The following is a 14,111-nucleotide window of genomic DNA, read 5'->3' on the forward strand; positions in this document are numbered from 1 at the left end:
GTTATTTTCTGGTGAATCTGCAAGTTATTTTCTGGTGAATCTGCAGGTTATTTTATGGTGAATCTGCAGGTTATTTTATGGTGAATCTGCATGTTATTTTATGGTGAATCTGCAAGTTATTTTCTGGTGAATCTGCAGGTTATTTTATGGTGAATCTGCAGGTTATTTTCTGGTGAATCTGCAGGTTATTTTCTGGTGAATCTGCAGGTTATTTTATGGTGAATCTGCAGGTTATTTTATGGTGAATCTGCAGGTTATTTTATGGTGAATCTGCAGGTTATTTTCTGGTGAATCTGCAGGTTATTTTCTGGTGAATCTGCAGGTTATTTTATGGTGAATCTGCAGGTTATTTTCTGGTGAATCTGCAGGTTATTTTCTGGTGAATCTGCAGGTTATTTTCTGGTGACTCTGCAGGTTATTTTATGGTGAATCTGCAGGTTATTTTATGGTGAATCTGCAGGTTATTTTATGGTGAATCTGCAAGTTATTTTCTGGTGAATCTGCAGGTTATTTTCTGGTGAATCTGCAGGTTATTTTATGGTGAATCTGCAGGTTATTTTCTGGTGAATCTGCAGGTTATTTTCTGGTGAATCTGCAGGTTATTTTCTGGTGAATCTGCAGGTTATTTTCTGGTGAATCTGCAGGTTATTTTCTGGTGAATCTGCAGGTTATTTTCTGGTGAATCTGCAGGTTATTTTCTGGTGAATCTGCAAGTTATTTTCTGGTGAATCTGCAGGTTATTTTATGGTGAATCTGCAGGTTATTTTCTGGTGAATCTGCAGGTTATTTTCTGGTGAATCTGCAGGTTATTTTCTGGTGAATCTGCAAGTTATTTTCTGGTGAATCTGCAAGTTATTTTCTGGTGAATCTGCAGGTTATTTTCTGGTGAATCTGCAGGTTATTTTCTGGTGAATCTGCAGGTTATTTTATGGTGAATCTGCAAGTTATTTTATGGTGAATCTGCAGGTTATTTTATGGTGAATCTGCAGGTTATTTTATGGTGAATCTCCAGGTTATTTTATGGTGAATCTGCAAGTTATTTTATGGTGAATCTGCAAGTTATTTTATGGTGAATCTGCAGGTTATTTTATGGTGAATCTGCAGGTTATTTTATGGTGAATCTCCAGGTTATTTTATGGTGAATCTGCAAGTTATTTTATGGTGATTCTGCAGGTTATTTTATGGTGAATCTCCAGGTTATTTTATGGTGAATCTGCAGGTTATTTTATGGTGATTCTGCAGGTTATTTTCTGGTGAATCTGCAGGTTATTTTCTGGTGAATCTGCAGGTTATTTTCTGGTGAATCTGCAGGTTATTTTATGGTGAATCTGCAGGTTATTTTCTGGTGAATCTGCAGGTTATTTTCTGGTGAATCTGCAGGTTATTTTCTGGTGAATCTGCAGGTTATTTTCTGGTGAATCTGCAGGTTATTTTATGGTGAATCTGCAGGTTATTTTCTGGTGAATCTGCAGGTTATTTTATGGTGAATCTGCAGGTTATTTTCTGGTGAATCTGCAGGTTATTTTCTGGTGAATCTGCAGGTTATTTTCTGGTGAATCTGCAGGTTATTTTCTGGTGAATCTGCAGGTTATTTTCTGGTGAATCTGCAGGTTATTTTCTGGTGAATCTGCAGGTTATTTTCTGGTGAATCTGCAAGTTATTTTCTGGTGAATCTGCAGGTTATTTTCTGGTGAATCTGCAGGTTATTTTCTGGTGAATCTGCAGGTTATTTTCTGGTGAATCTGCAGGTTATTTTCTGGTGAATCTGCAGGTTATTTTCTGGTGAATCTGCAAGTTATTTTCTGGTGAATCTGCAGTTATTTTCTGGTGAATCTGCAGGTTATTTTCTGGTGAATCTGCAGGTTATTTTCTGGTGAATCTGCAGGATATTTTCTGGTGAATCTGCAAGTTATTTTCTGGTGAATCTGCAGGTTATTTTCTGGTGAATCTGCAGGTTATTTTCTGGTGAATCTGCAGATTATTTTCTGGTGAATCTCCAGGTTATTTTATGGTGATTCTGCAGGTTATTTTATGGTGAATCTGCAAGTTATTTTCTGGTGAATCTGCAGGTTATTTTCTGGTGAATCTGCAGGTTATTTTCTGGTGAATCTGCAGGTTATTTTCTGGTGAATCTGCAGGTTATTTTATGGTGATTCTGCAGGTTATTTTATGGTGAATCTGCAGGTTATTTTCTGGTGAATCTGCAGGTTATTTTCTGGTGAATCTGCAGGTTATTTTATGGTGAATCTGCAAGTTATTTTCTGGTGAATCTGCAGGTTATTTTATGGTGAATCTGCAGGTTATTTTATGGTGAATCTGCAGGTTATTTTATGGTGAATCTGCAGGTTATTTTATGGTGAATCTGCAGGTTATTTTATGGTGAATCTGCAGGTTATTTTCTGGTGATTCTGCAGGTTATTTTCTGGTGAATCTGCAGGTTATTTTCTGGTGAATCTGCAAGTTATTTTCTGGTGAATCTGCAGGTTATTTTCTGGTGAATCTGCAGGTTATTTTCTGGTGAATCTGCAGGTTATTTTCTGGTGAATCTGCAGGTTATTTTCTGGTGAATCTGCAGGTTATTTTCTGGTGAATCTGCAGGTTATTTTATGGTGAATCTGCAGGTTATTTTATGGTGAATCTGCAAGTTATTTTCTGGTGAATCTGCAGGTTATTTTCTGGTGAATCTGCAGGTTATTTTATGGTGAATCTGCAAGTTATTTTATGGTGAATCTGCAGGTTATTTTATGGTGAATCTGCAGGTTATTTTCTCCTTTAGGTGAAAGGTTATTTTCTGAACGAAGCATAAATGAAGAACCAGTTATGAGCTTAAATAATTTCTCATCTGTTGTTGAATGTCTTCATGTTCATTTGATGTTGACAATTTTATGCTGTCAAATCAGTTATATTTAAGGGATTTATTGATTTTGTCTGGGAGTGGCTTAGTTATATACACTTTATATTTTTGTATATGTTTGTATTGGCTTTCTCCTCAGAATTCAGTATCTTTTTGCATGAAATTTTCACTTTTTTCACAGAAATTATTTTTTTCTGATTTCTCAGAATTATGACTTTTTTCCACAAACTTATGACATTTTCTTAGAATTCATATTTTTTAAAAGTCATTTAATAAAAGTTAATACTTTGACTTTTTTTGCATGAAATATTCACTTTTTTTCTCCTCCAGATTCTGACTTTTAATTTTGCGAGATTAAAAGTCAGAATTGATTTTTTTCCAGTGATCCCTATTTTCTTCCATACCAGCGGGCCACATAAAAAGAACTTAAATATTTTCTTATCAATCAAATCAACGTTTTTAAATCATATACTGTCAAATTACATAATTATTAAATTTTAAGAAGTACTCACCAAACATAGAGACAGCTATTTATTAATCCTTGAAAAAATTTTTAATGAGCTTTATCAATACATATTTGGGGACAACGTGTCCTTTGAGGACATCATGATCTTGTTTATTATAGAGAAATGTTTCTTTCTCTTCAAACAGTATGCTTCTAATCATCTCTGTTTGACCTCCTGCCTGGATTTCACCAAACTTTTTTCTGCGCATAAACTCCCCACAAAAGCTCCAATAATCAATAATATCAGGTTGTTTTTGGATGCAGCTTTGCAAACTCAAGCAGATTCTTTCAGCGTTGCAGAATCTGACCTGAGGCTGAACTTCGTGAGACAACTGGCAGTTTGTGTTCAGACACATTTTTTGCACCAGTTGACATTCAATTATATTGATTTTAAACAATTAGCATGCATTAAGTTCAGTGGTGAGGAATCCGACTGCTGACTGACCGCGGGGTGACCTGCTGCTGGGAATGGGCGTTGGGCAGCTCTTTGTTGGGATGGGCCCCGCCCTCTGAGTTGGGGACATCCGGCGACGTTTGACTCAGCTTCAAAGTCCCTAGAGAAGCAAAAACAAACCCGTCTGTCTTAGTTAACCCTGCCGACAGTCCGAGATGGGCAGAGCACCTGGGAATTACACTAAAAAAAGAGCAGCACTGCTTTCACACATTTTTACTCAAGTAAAAGTAAAAAAGTAGCTGTCCAAAATGCATTTGGCAGAAATCTACTCAAGGACTGAGAAACTCAGGGGTGTCCAAAGTTTTTGCCACGTGGTTAAAATTGGAGAATCAAAAGTAGTTTTGGACCAAAAACAACCCAACGTAAAATCAAGAAGATAATAAATTAGCCCGATGTTTACTGCAGAACCAGCAGCACATTAAGGCCGTTTTAGACGGGAAAGCGGAGAACAGCTCCACCAAAATGTTTGTGAATAATCTCAGAAATTTTCTAGAAAACTTGGACATGTTATAGAAAAATTTTGAACATATGAAATTCAGAAATTTTAAAGGTTTTCTTTTGTAGAATATTCCTGATATCAATCTAAAAATGTGAAAATGTGGAAAAACAAGTTTTTCTTGTTTTTTCTAGAAAATTTCAGATTAGTCTCAGAATTTTTTGCAGATATTTTCAAATTTTTATTTTTTCTACAATGGCCCTAATATACCGTAGCAGATTGTGCACATTTGCTGATTTAAAAAAAGACGTCTAGTTTTCAGTTTATTTTGGGTTTAATAGAATAAATTTATTTTTACCAATAAGAGCAGGATTTCAGTCACTTCCTTTCAAAACATTTGCTATATTTAGCCAGGTTTAAGAAAGAATAAAAGCTGATTTGGATGCAGTCTCTGGATAAACTTGGTTTTACCGTTTGTTTAAACTTATTTATGAAAACATAAATAAGTTTATCTTTTTATAAATAGATAATAGATGTTTTTTTTGGTTAAAACACAATACTTTGTGTTGTACTTTATGTTTTCCTGTGTCAAAAAATTATGTCGGTAATATTTTTGTTCTGATTACAAATTAAAAGTCTCCATCTGGAACTATAGCTAAAATTTGTATAATTTTTGAATTAAAGCTGGGGGCCACACAAAATCAGTCCAAGGGCCACAAATGGCCCTCGGGCCGCAGTCAGATCAGATACACCCCCTGGAGAAGCTAATCAAATCAAATAATCAGTTAATACTTAAAGATTACATTATCAGATGGATCAAAATATAAAGTTGAGTGGAAATTTTGGTATTTTAAGAACCAAAATGACAATAATTCATATATAAGTATGAAAAAATAACTAAATCTGCAAAAGAAAATGTTTTCAAGTCAAAAACATTATGAAACTTTAACAAAACCTGCAGGCTTGTGTCTGGTGAATTTTTTGGTTAAATATGTTTTTCATTCAGTGGGTAGAAAATCCAGAAATTTTACTCAAGTAAAAGTAGAAATACTCCTAAAAGTAAATTTTCTCAAAAAAAATACTCAAGTAAATGTAACTAGTTACTACCCAACTGTGCCGACAGTTCAGCTGTAACAGTAAGACTAAAAAATAAAAACAGGCTGGTGTGTTGATCGACATCCGGACTGTAAAGGGCGAGCAGAGCTGTGGGAAAAGGGCGGCCATCTTTCCTGTCTCTGTAAATAACGAACATCGTTCAGCAGCAAAAACTCACAACGAAAAAAAAATAAATCTGCTGGAAAATGAAAGAGCTTCAGTTCCCGTTTGTAAAATATATCTAAGTTGCTCAGATTTGGGCACTAATCAATGACCTAAAACAAAAAAATAAATAAATAAAAGACGCAGGTTGGGGCAAAAGGGGCATTTCTCACCAGCACTGTTGGGGTAGGAGTCCATGTCCAGGTACGAATGCTCCTGGGTCTCGTTTGGGCCCCCAGGTACCCCTCCGCCCTCCCCTCTCTCCAGCCCCACCAGGTCAGAGAAGTGGGGGTGTCCCTGCTGCCCCAGCGAGGGGTAGAGCGAGGAAGAGGAGTGGCCCTCCTTCCTCTGCAGCAGCGGGGGTAAAAGCGACGGCCCCGCGGCCCCTCCCAACCCGGCAGTCCCGGGCAGCAGCCCCGACGTCAGGCTCAGCCCGCCGCCCTCCTTGTCCCGCCATGGCAGCCAACAGAGCTTCCAGGAGACGAAGAGGGACACGGAGAGGAGGACGATGCCGCAGAACGTCACGATGACCGACAGCAGGCTGACGGAGATTTCTGCAGAGAGAGGAACAAAAAGACGGAGCGAAATAAAGAAACTGAAGGATAGAGGATGCACCGATCCACTTCCAATACAGATACCAATATCTGATTGGTATCTTCTGATACCAATCAGATATTGAAAAACATACGTGTCTCTTTTTAAACAGACAAAAATGTACTGAATAACACATTGATTTGATAACCAGCACAACCTCAACCCTAAATATGACAAAATTAACTTACAAAGTAACTTTTCAGAAAGATTATTGATTTATTTCAATAATTCCTTAACATTAATGAAAAACATCCACTGGCAGACTATTTCACTTAGAGAAGGGATGTTCAAAGATTTTGTTTAACTTATAAGTAGAAATGCACCGATCCACGATTTTCACTTCTATTATCAATACCAATATCTAAAGTTTAGGATCGGTCGATACGATACAGAAATCAGTGCTGAACAGACTGAATATGTTTTTTTCTTGTTTCTTTAACTCAGACATAAATGTACTAATTTACAAATGTACTTCATGATTCTGCACCAACGGCTTCAGGAGTTTGGTCAAACCTGTAAAAACAACAACTTTAATTTGTACAGTCAGTTCAGTTAGGAAGATAAAAGTTAATAACTGACGATATAAATGCACAATTTGACAATCGAACACAAACCTGCTTAATGGAAACGGGCCAATTTTGAAAAAACTCCTTTTTCACTGAGTTGAGGTAAGTTTTTTTTTTGGCTGTATTGAAATTGGTTTATTTTGCAAAACTGCCATGGAAAACATTTTTTAGTGCTACACGAGTCACGTAATCAGTGTTACTGCTGGTGAAAACCACAAAGAAGATGACGACAGGAAGTAGCTCCATAATGATGATGATGCATGTTTTTTACCAACTTATCACAAAAAAAACTTATTCGCGTGTGATTTTAATTGTTTTTCTTATTATTGGAAATACAGGAATTGTGAAATTGTGGGGGGTTTTTTACATTAGCAGAACATTCAAACATTTGCAATGGAAACACAGAAACTGAAAAACAATAGTTGATCACTTTGGTGAAACATTTAAAAAATAAACTGCAACAAACAAAACAAAGTGCAATTAGGAAATCTAAATATGATGCAAAAATAAATAATAAAGCATAGAAATAAACTGAAAAGATCTGCTGTTATGAATCATTTACCGATTTTTTACAATATTTTAATCGATACAGATATTAATATCGGATCGGAGGAACATGTAGTTTCAAGTTAATACCTAGAAGTTCAACATCTTTGGTGTTTATTTTAATCCCAACACAACAAATACCCCAAATGACAATTTGGGGGTCTGCAACAAACATGATTCACCTTAAGAGGCGAATAAACGAGCAACTAACGATGCAAAGCCCAAATGATGAGGCAGGATTCGTCATGTGACGTCGTAAAAAGCTTTATCCATCTCGTCGGTGCCACAACAACATCAAGATGAATGTCGCCAACATGAATAAAAACAACAACCTTGTCTCCAAACGCATGCTATTAACACATCATGCATATGCCAAACTAAAGCACCATTACAACAACATCTACAAATCACACATCAACGCCAGCGGCCGCAAGCATAAAGTGTCATTTGCAGCCATTCTCTGAAGCTTTTATCTGAGCTGGAAATGGGGGCAAACGCTGGCAGGAAGGAAAAAAACGAGCCGAGACGGAAGGAGGCGATGATGACGATGGCAATTAATAATCATAAAAAAACACACCCACAGTGATGTCATCCTGCATTTCTTCACAGTTATGAGCCTTTTAATCTCTGACAGGTTAGCGGGGGAGAGACGGCGGGGGAGAGAATGACTCATTCGAGCAAAAACGCTGGACTGAATAAAGTCCAGAACTGTTCCATCAAACAGAGCACAGTCAGAAGTTTACATACACTCAGCACGAATGTCAAGCTGATTTAATGTGATATATTTGGTTTGTTCTCCTAGCATGTTGCATCTTCCAGCAGCAGGTTCATGCTGCCTGGATATTTGACCACTTTCCTTTTCAAAATAAGTAGATTTCTTTGAACAGGCCCAGTTTTTAAGGATCATCCCCACATTTTTAATAAGATTTGAAGTCAAGGCCCAGTCCTTCCACTAAATAACATAAGATAAGATAAGATTTATTTGTCATTGTCATCAACAGATTACAACGAGATTGAGATTTGCTCGACTCGAGTTAAGATGCAGGTTATGTGTATATACATAATATACCAAGATAAAGAAATGAATAGTATAACATGCTGATTTAGCACTTTAGCTTTAGCTTCCACTAAATAACATGCTGATTTAGCACTTTAGCTTTAGCTTCCACTAAATAACATGCTGATTTAGCACTTTAGCATTAGCTTCCACTAAATAACATGCTGATTTAGCACTTTAGCATTAGCTTCCACTAAATAACATGCTGATTTAGCACTTTAGCATTAGCTTCCACTAAATAACATGCTGATTTAGCACTTTAGCATTAGCTTCCACTAAATAGCATGCTGATTTAGCACTTTAGCATTAGCTTCCACTAAATAACATGCTGATTTAGCACTTTAGCATTAGTTTCCATTAAACACCATGTTAGCATAGCACTGTGTTAACCTAACTAACTAAAAAAGTAGTTAGGAGAACTAACTTTTTAGTTAGTTCTCCTAAAAAGAGAGTTAGGAGGTGGCTCCACTACTGGATGTCTCCAGTAGAGGTGCCTTCCAGCCAACTACTGGATCAGAGCTTGTGTGATGCACCTGTTACACTGAAAAATGGAATGGCACCACAGCATAATGCTGCCACTGCCATGCTTAACAGTTCATTCATTGTTGTTAGCTTTGAAAGGTTTGAATGGTTTTCATTTCAGCTTCAACTCCATTCATCTGTATGTTCCTAAGCTTACAGTGAAAGACAGGATTAACCAAAGAACGAGGTAACTCTGGAGGAGCTGCAGTGATCCATAGCTCAGGTGGGGGAATATTTCAGCAGGAGCATAACTGTTCACTCCAAAATCTTCCAACAAATTTAAGCTTTTGTTGAAGACAAAAGATAAATAAGAAGTCCTATTTACAGTTTGGCACAAACTATGTAGGTGACACAGCAAAAGTATAAGTAGGTGTTCTGGTCAGAAAAGACCAAAATAAAGTTCTTTGGCCTACATGCAACCCTCCATGTTCAGCAGGGAAAAGGAAGCCGGTCAGAGTTGATGGGAAGATGGATGGAGCAAGAAATCTGTTAGAGGCTGCAAAAGACTTGAGACCGTTTCACCTTCCAGCAGGACAAACACTGAAAAGGTTAGAGTAGCCTACATAAAGTTATTAGAAAGTACTGGCAAAGGAGTTGTAAATATATATGGGTGTCATGTTTTTCAGACTTTGACTTTTAAAAGAATTTGAAAACCAGTTCTTCCATTCAGTTTGGAGCACCGCTCACTTAAAAGCTAGTTGCGCTAAACTCTAAACCACAAATTATAAACATTATAATTTTCTAACGCTCAACTGCTAAACCTGCATTTGGCTGAAGCTACTGCTAAAGCGCTAACTTAAATTCACATTATATCTGCTCTTGAAACACTACAAGCCATGATCATCAATTTAATTTTGACTTTACAGTTTACCTGTTCAATCATGCCCTTAGAGTTTGTATTTATGTTTATATTTAGTTCTCTACTGTCTTGTGTTTTATCTTGTACCTTTATGCTTTCTGTTTCAAATAAAGGAAAAAAAGAGAGAACATGAAGACAGGACATGAAACTAAATGGTCTTTGCTTATGTCAAAATAAGAGCATGAATAAAAAAAATTGCTAACTACTTCAACACAACAAAAAATTTACAGTTGTGCCAAGTAAATTAGAGCTTCAGAAATGATAAGGAAAAATGTGTTTAAGGGAAGCTAAGTGCACTAAAGTTTTCAGAGTTAGGTGTAGTGCTAAAGGAAAAATTAGGTCTGCTATTAGCATGTTAGCGGGTTAGCGTGTTAGCAGGAGCATGTTAACCACCGCTACCACTTTGCAGTTATGCACAGCTTCGTGTTCGTCTATCACACAAAATACCCAACTGAAGTTTCGGTTGTAATGAGAAAAAATGTGAAAATGTTCCAGGGGTGTGAAAGCTTTTCTAAGCTTCATAAGCTTCTGACCACAACTGCGATAGCAAACATGTGCTTTCTAACTTCTGCACATGCTGGGGCCCTGGTTGCATTAATATTTATAGACTAAATTATAGACTAAATATACAATGAATATTTATTCTTATCCTGGAACCATTTGAAGTCTTTTTATAAATAGCACTTTTGGGTCTGATGACGGTCTTCACAAAAACGGACCAATCGGAGCTCACACTGAACCGAGTCCCAGAGCTCTGCACATGCATATGCATGGTCTGTGTGTAGACCAAGCAGACTCATTACAGATCTGCGGACTGTACACGCCGGGTCTGTCCACCGGAGGCGTCACAGTAAAAATGGCATCTTTTGCCCTCTTGGGTTGCTTCCAGACCACAGATTAGGAATGCTTAACTGAGAAAATGCTTCCTAAACGGTTCCTTTGGAGGCATTACAAGACAATAACTAGATGTGATTAGGGCTGCAACTAAGAAATATTTCAGTTATCGATTAATCAATTATTCTAACGATTAATCGGAAAAATAAAGTTTGGCATATTCTGCACATTTTTTATTTAAGCTTTTTTATACAATATTAGAAATACATTGAAACAAATTAGGTCCTTTTTAAAATAAGAAAAACATTTTATTGCCTAAATGAAATTGCAAAAGTAAAGTCATAAAATTGCTAGAATGAAGACAAAATATTATGAGAACAAACTTGCTTGAGTTTCTTTTGTCTATATTTTCCAGAATTTAAACCAGGCTGAGATAAAACTTTGCCACTTGAGGAGCTTTGGGTTGAACATAACAGAAAATGGGTTTTTTATGTAAATGCAAATGTGTATATATTTTGGTTTAATTACTGCTTTGAATGTGAGGCTCTTTCAGCAAAAGGCCTTTTATTTGAGTCTGTACACTCCAGTTAACGATTAATTGATTACTAAATTATTTCAATCAATCATTTCAGCTCAATGTGTGATAACGTCAAATAAAGATGAAAAAAGCCAATTTTACTTATGATTAATCACAATTAATCTGATTAATCGTTTCAGCCTGATGTGTGATAACGTCACAGATAAAACAAGCCTATTTTAATTGCGATTAATCACAATTAATCTGATTAATCGTTTCAGCCTGATGTGTTTCAGTCATAGATGCAACAAGCTTATTTTAATCACGATTAATCTGATTTATTGTTTCAGCCCTAGATGTAATAACGTCACAAAGGCGAAACAAGCTAATCGTCTATTCAACGGTTACATTGCTTGCTGTCTTTTCCCCTCCACACTTTCCTTCAGCATCTACCTCTTTGTTCGTCACCCTTTCCTCCTCTTCTCTGCTTTCTCGCTCTCTTGTTGCTGAATTATTCATCAATCTGTGTATGTCATTAATCAGCACTTGTTCAAAAGATATGATTGGAGTGCAGAGAGGGTGGGGTGGGGGTGGAAACCGACTCGGTGGAGAGCAAGATGAGGGGAAGAAGAGGAAGAAGGGGAAAAATGAAGAGCAGGATTGGTCCAGGTGGTGGAGGAGGGGAGAAAAGACGAACCGAAACACGTGTTGGAGCCGACATGTAAGTGCCACAGAGGAGGCAAGAGAGGAGGAAAGCTGCAAGGCAGTTAAATCAACACAACAGGGGCGTGGCCACCGAGGGTAGCGGGGGCGGGGCACCAGCTGCTCTTGAAATCTGATTGGCTGCACTGCTTGACCACTCCCATCAGAGCTGATATCGTATATAGATTAAAGTCTGATCTACAATCTGTTAGTAGATGACAAAAAACTTTTTTTGTTGCTTTACGACGTCCATTAGTAGTTTTTCTGTTGTTTTCAAGTTAGTTTTTTTTACATATTAAAGCTGCAGTATGTAACTTTCATTAAAAAAAAGTTTTTTACATATTTGTTGAAATTGTCACAATGTAACAGTATTGGAGGAAATAGATGTGTGAAAAAAATTGAGCTCCTCTGCCTTCTCCCAGTGGTAACGAGAAACAACCAATCAGAGCCAGGAGGCGGAGCTTAGCGCTGTCAATCACAATCTCTTGTGGCACTGTTCATGCCCCTTTGAAAAGGCTAACTAGTTCTCAAGCTCATGCTAGTTCATGCTAACTGGGAACCATTTAAAATTAGCTAAATTAGTCCCAGTTAGTTTGTATTGTATTGTACAGAGATTATCGTTTTTCATCATGATTAATCTGATTAATCATTTCATTAGCACTAGTTAGCAAAATCTGGCAACCCTGCTGCCTGGGCCCCAAAAAGAAAAATCTAGACACGCCCCTGCATACCATGTGTGAACGAGCAGACACAAAAACGGAAATAAAAAGAAGAGGAAGAGCCGTGGAAACTCAGATGAAGGAGCTTGACAGTGATTTAGAGGAAAACACCTGAAGAGCTTCAGAACGTGAAAGGTTAATGCAGTGATCTGCAGCAGCAAAACAAAAGGAGAGCAGTAGGTTGTGTCAGGCTGGGAGATCAGCGCTGCTGTCGGGGGCGGGGGTGTAAAAATGGCTCCCCTCTATTTGTCGCTGTAGCATCCTGAGCACTGATTCTGCCAGAGATCCGTCACTAATCCACCGAGCATAAAGAGCGAGTCAGCAGGCGGCCGGGCTGCTGGGCGGGCAGCCGGCCTCTGAAGCTCGCTGTGAGGAGCGGCTGTGGCTCCCCGTCACTCAGCGACTGACTCAACCCCCGCTGGGAGCCGTACGATCCTCTACATCAAACGCATCTCCGCTGCTTACACAAGCCATTTGCTGACAGCTTTCGGCGTTCGGCGGCCCTCCGGGGGAACGGACGTTTCCATCAGCGGCTCGACGCCTAAAACTGCGGCCTGGCATTTCTGCAGAGAATCGGCCAAACCTCAGGAGGAACGTCAGCCAATCCAGCGTAATCTACGCTGAGCCACAGATCCATGCTAATCGGTGTAGCACACCCAAACGTCCCGATGGAGCCCACACACTATACCAACTCAGCAGTTTACCAGGAACGACTCAGACTGGGTTTATATAGCGCTGCCTGTGCATAATAATAGAATAATCTGATAATGCAGATGCTAGGCTGGAACTAGACTTGTTTCATTGCCGTCGTTCTCCCTGTGCTTGTGTGGGTTCTCTCTGGGTACACCTGCTTCCTCCCAAAATACAAATACATGATGGTGAGGTAAACTGGCCACTAGCCTCTCCTGCAAGGATTTACTAGGTAGTGAAAATGGAAGTGAGTGGTTGTGGCACCACAGGGAAACAACCAGAAGCAACTGGGAAGACATGAAGGTGGGAACAGTGGGATCTGCAGATTACTTAAAGGGGACCTATTATGCAAAATTCACCATTATTATGCAAAATGCTTTTAAATTAACCAAAGCTCTTAAAACAAAACAAAACAACTGAAAAAGATCCAGCCAATTTTTGGGAATAAGTTAACGGTTTTTTTTGTATCTGGAAAATTAACCATTTCAAAAACCCTCTAAATGTTGAGTCACAGTAAACTGGCACTGCACCGTTACCTAGCAACCCCAGCCAAGCCCAGCCCGTCACCTAGCAACAGAAGCAGAACTCCAGCACATTTGGTCAACTGGTTTTACCGCTGTACAATGGCTGCTGGAACAGAAAAGTGATTTATTGTTGCAGAAACCATTTAGTGCAATCTTGTTGGTTGTGAAGGAGGCTCCATTTCTGCTTTTCAAAAATGTAAAGTTGTAAAATTGCGCATCGGTTTGGAGCCATTTTTACGTCTGAGTGTAAACGTTGAGTTAGTGGGCGTGGCCAGCAGAAGCTTATTTAAAGTGACAGGACACGATAAAACATTCTGAAAAGAGCAGACTAAATTCTCATCATCTAAGAATGATTTTGTACAAAAAAAATTTTCTAATGGAATGTCTTGTAAATTGGGAGAAATCTTTTAAAATTGTAGTTACATTGGCTTCACTTAGAACATGAGAAAAATGTTTTGCTATAAGTTAAATAATC

The 14,111-nt window shown here is 38.2% G+C and overlaps 1 protein-coding gene across 1 annotated transcript in view; it reads right to left on the reverse strand.

Moving 5' to 3' along the window:
* syt3 (synaptotagmin III) overlaps positions 1 to 14,111 on the reverse strand; it is a 69,840-nt gene that overhangs the window by 34,364 nt on the left and 21,365 nt on the right. The window contains exons 4-5 of the mRNA XM_028042527.1: positions 5,680 to 6,060; positions 3,805 to 3,913 (exon numbers count right to left, since the gene is read on the reverse strand). Coding sequence (XP_027898328.1) covers positions 3,805 to 3,913; positions 5,680 to 6,060 — 490 coding nt within the window. The remainder of the gene's footprint in view (positions 1 to 3,804; positions 3,914 to 5,679; positions 6,061 to 14,111) is intronic.

This window comes from Xiphophorus couchianus, chromosome 16 (assembly GCF_001444195.1).
Source record: "Xiphophorus couchianus chromosome 16, X_couchianus-1.0, whole genome shotgun sequence".
Taxonomy (NCBI): domain Eukaryota; kingdom Metazoa; phylum Chordata; class Actinopteri; order Cyprinodontiformes; family Poeciliidae; genus Xiphophorus; species Xiphophorus couchianus.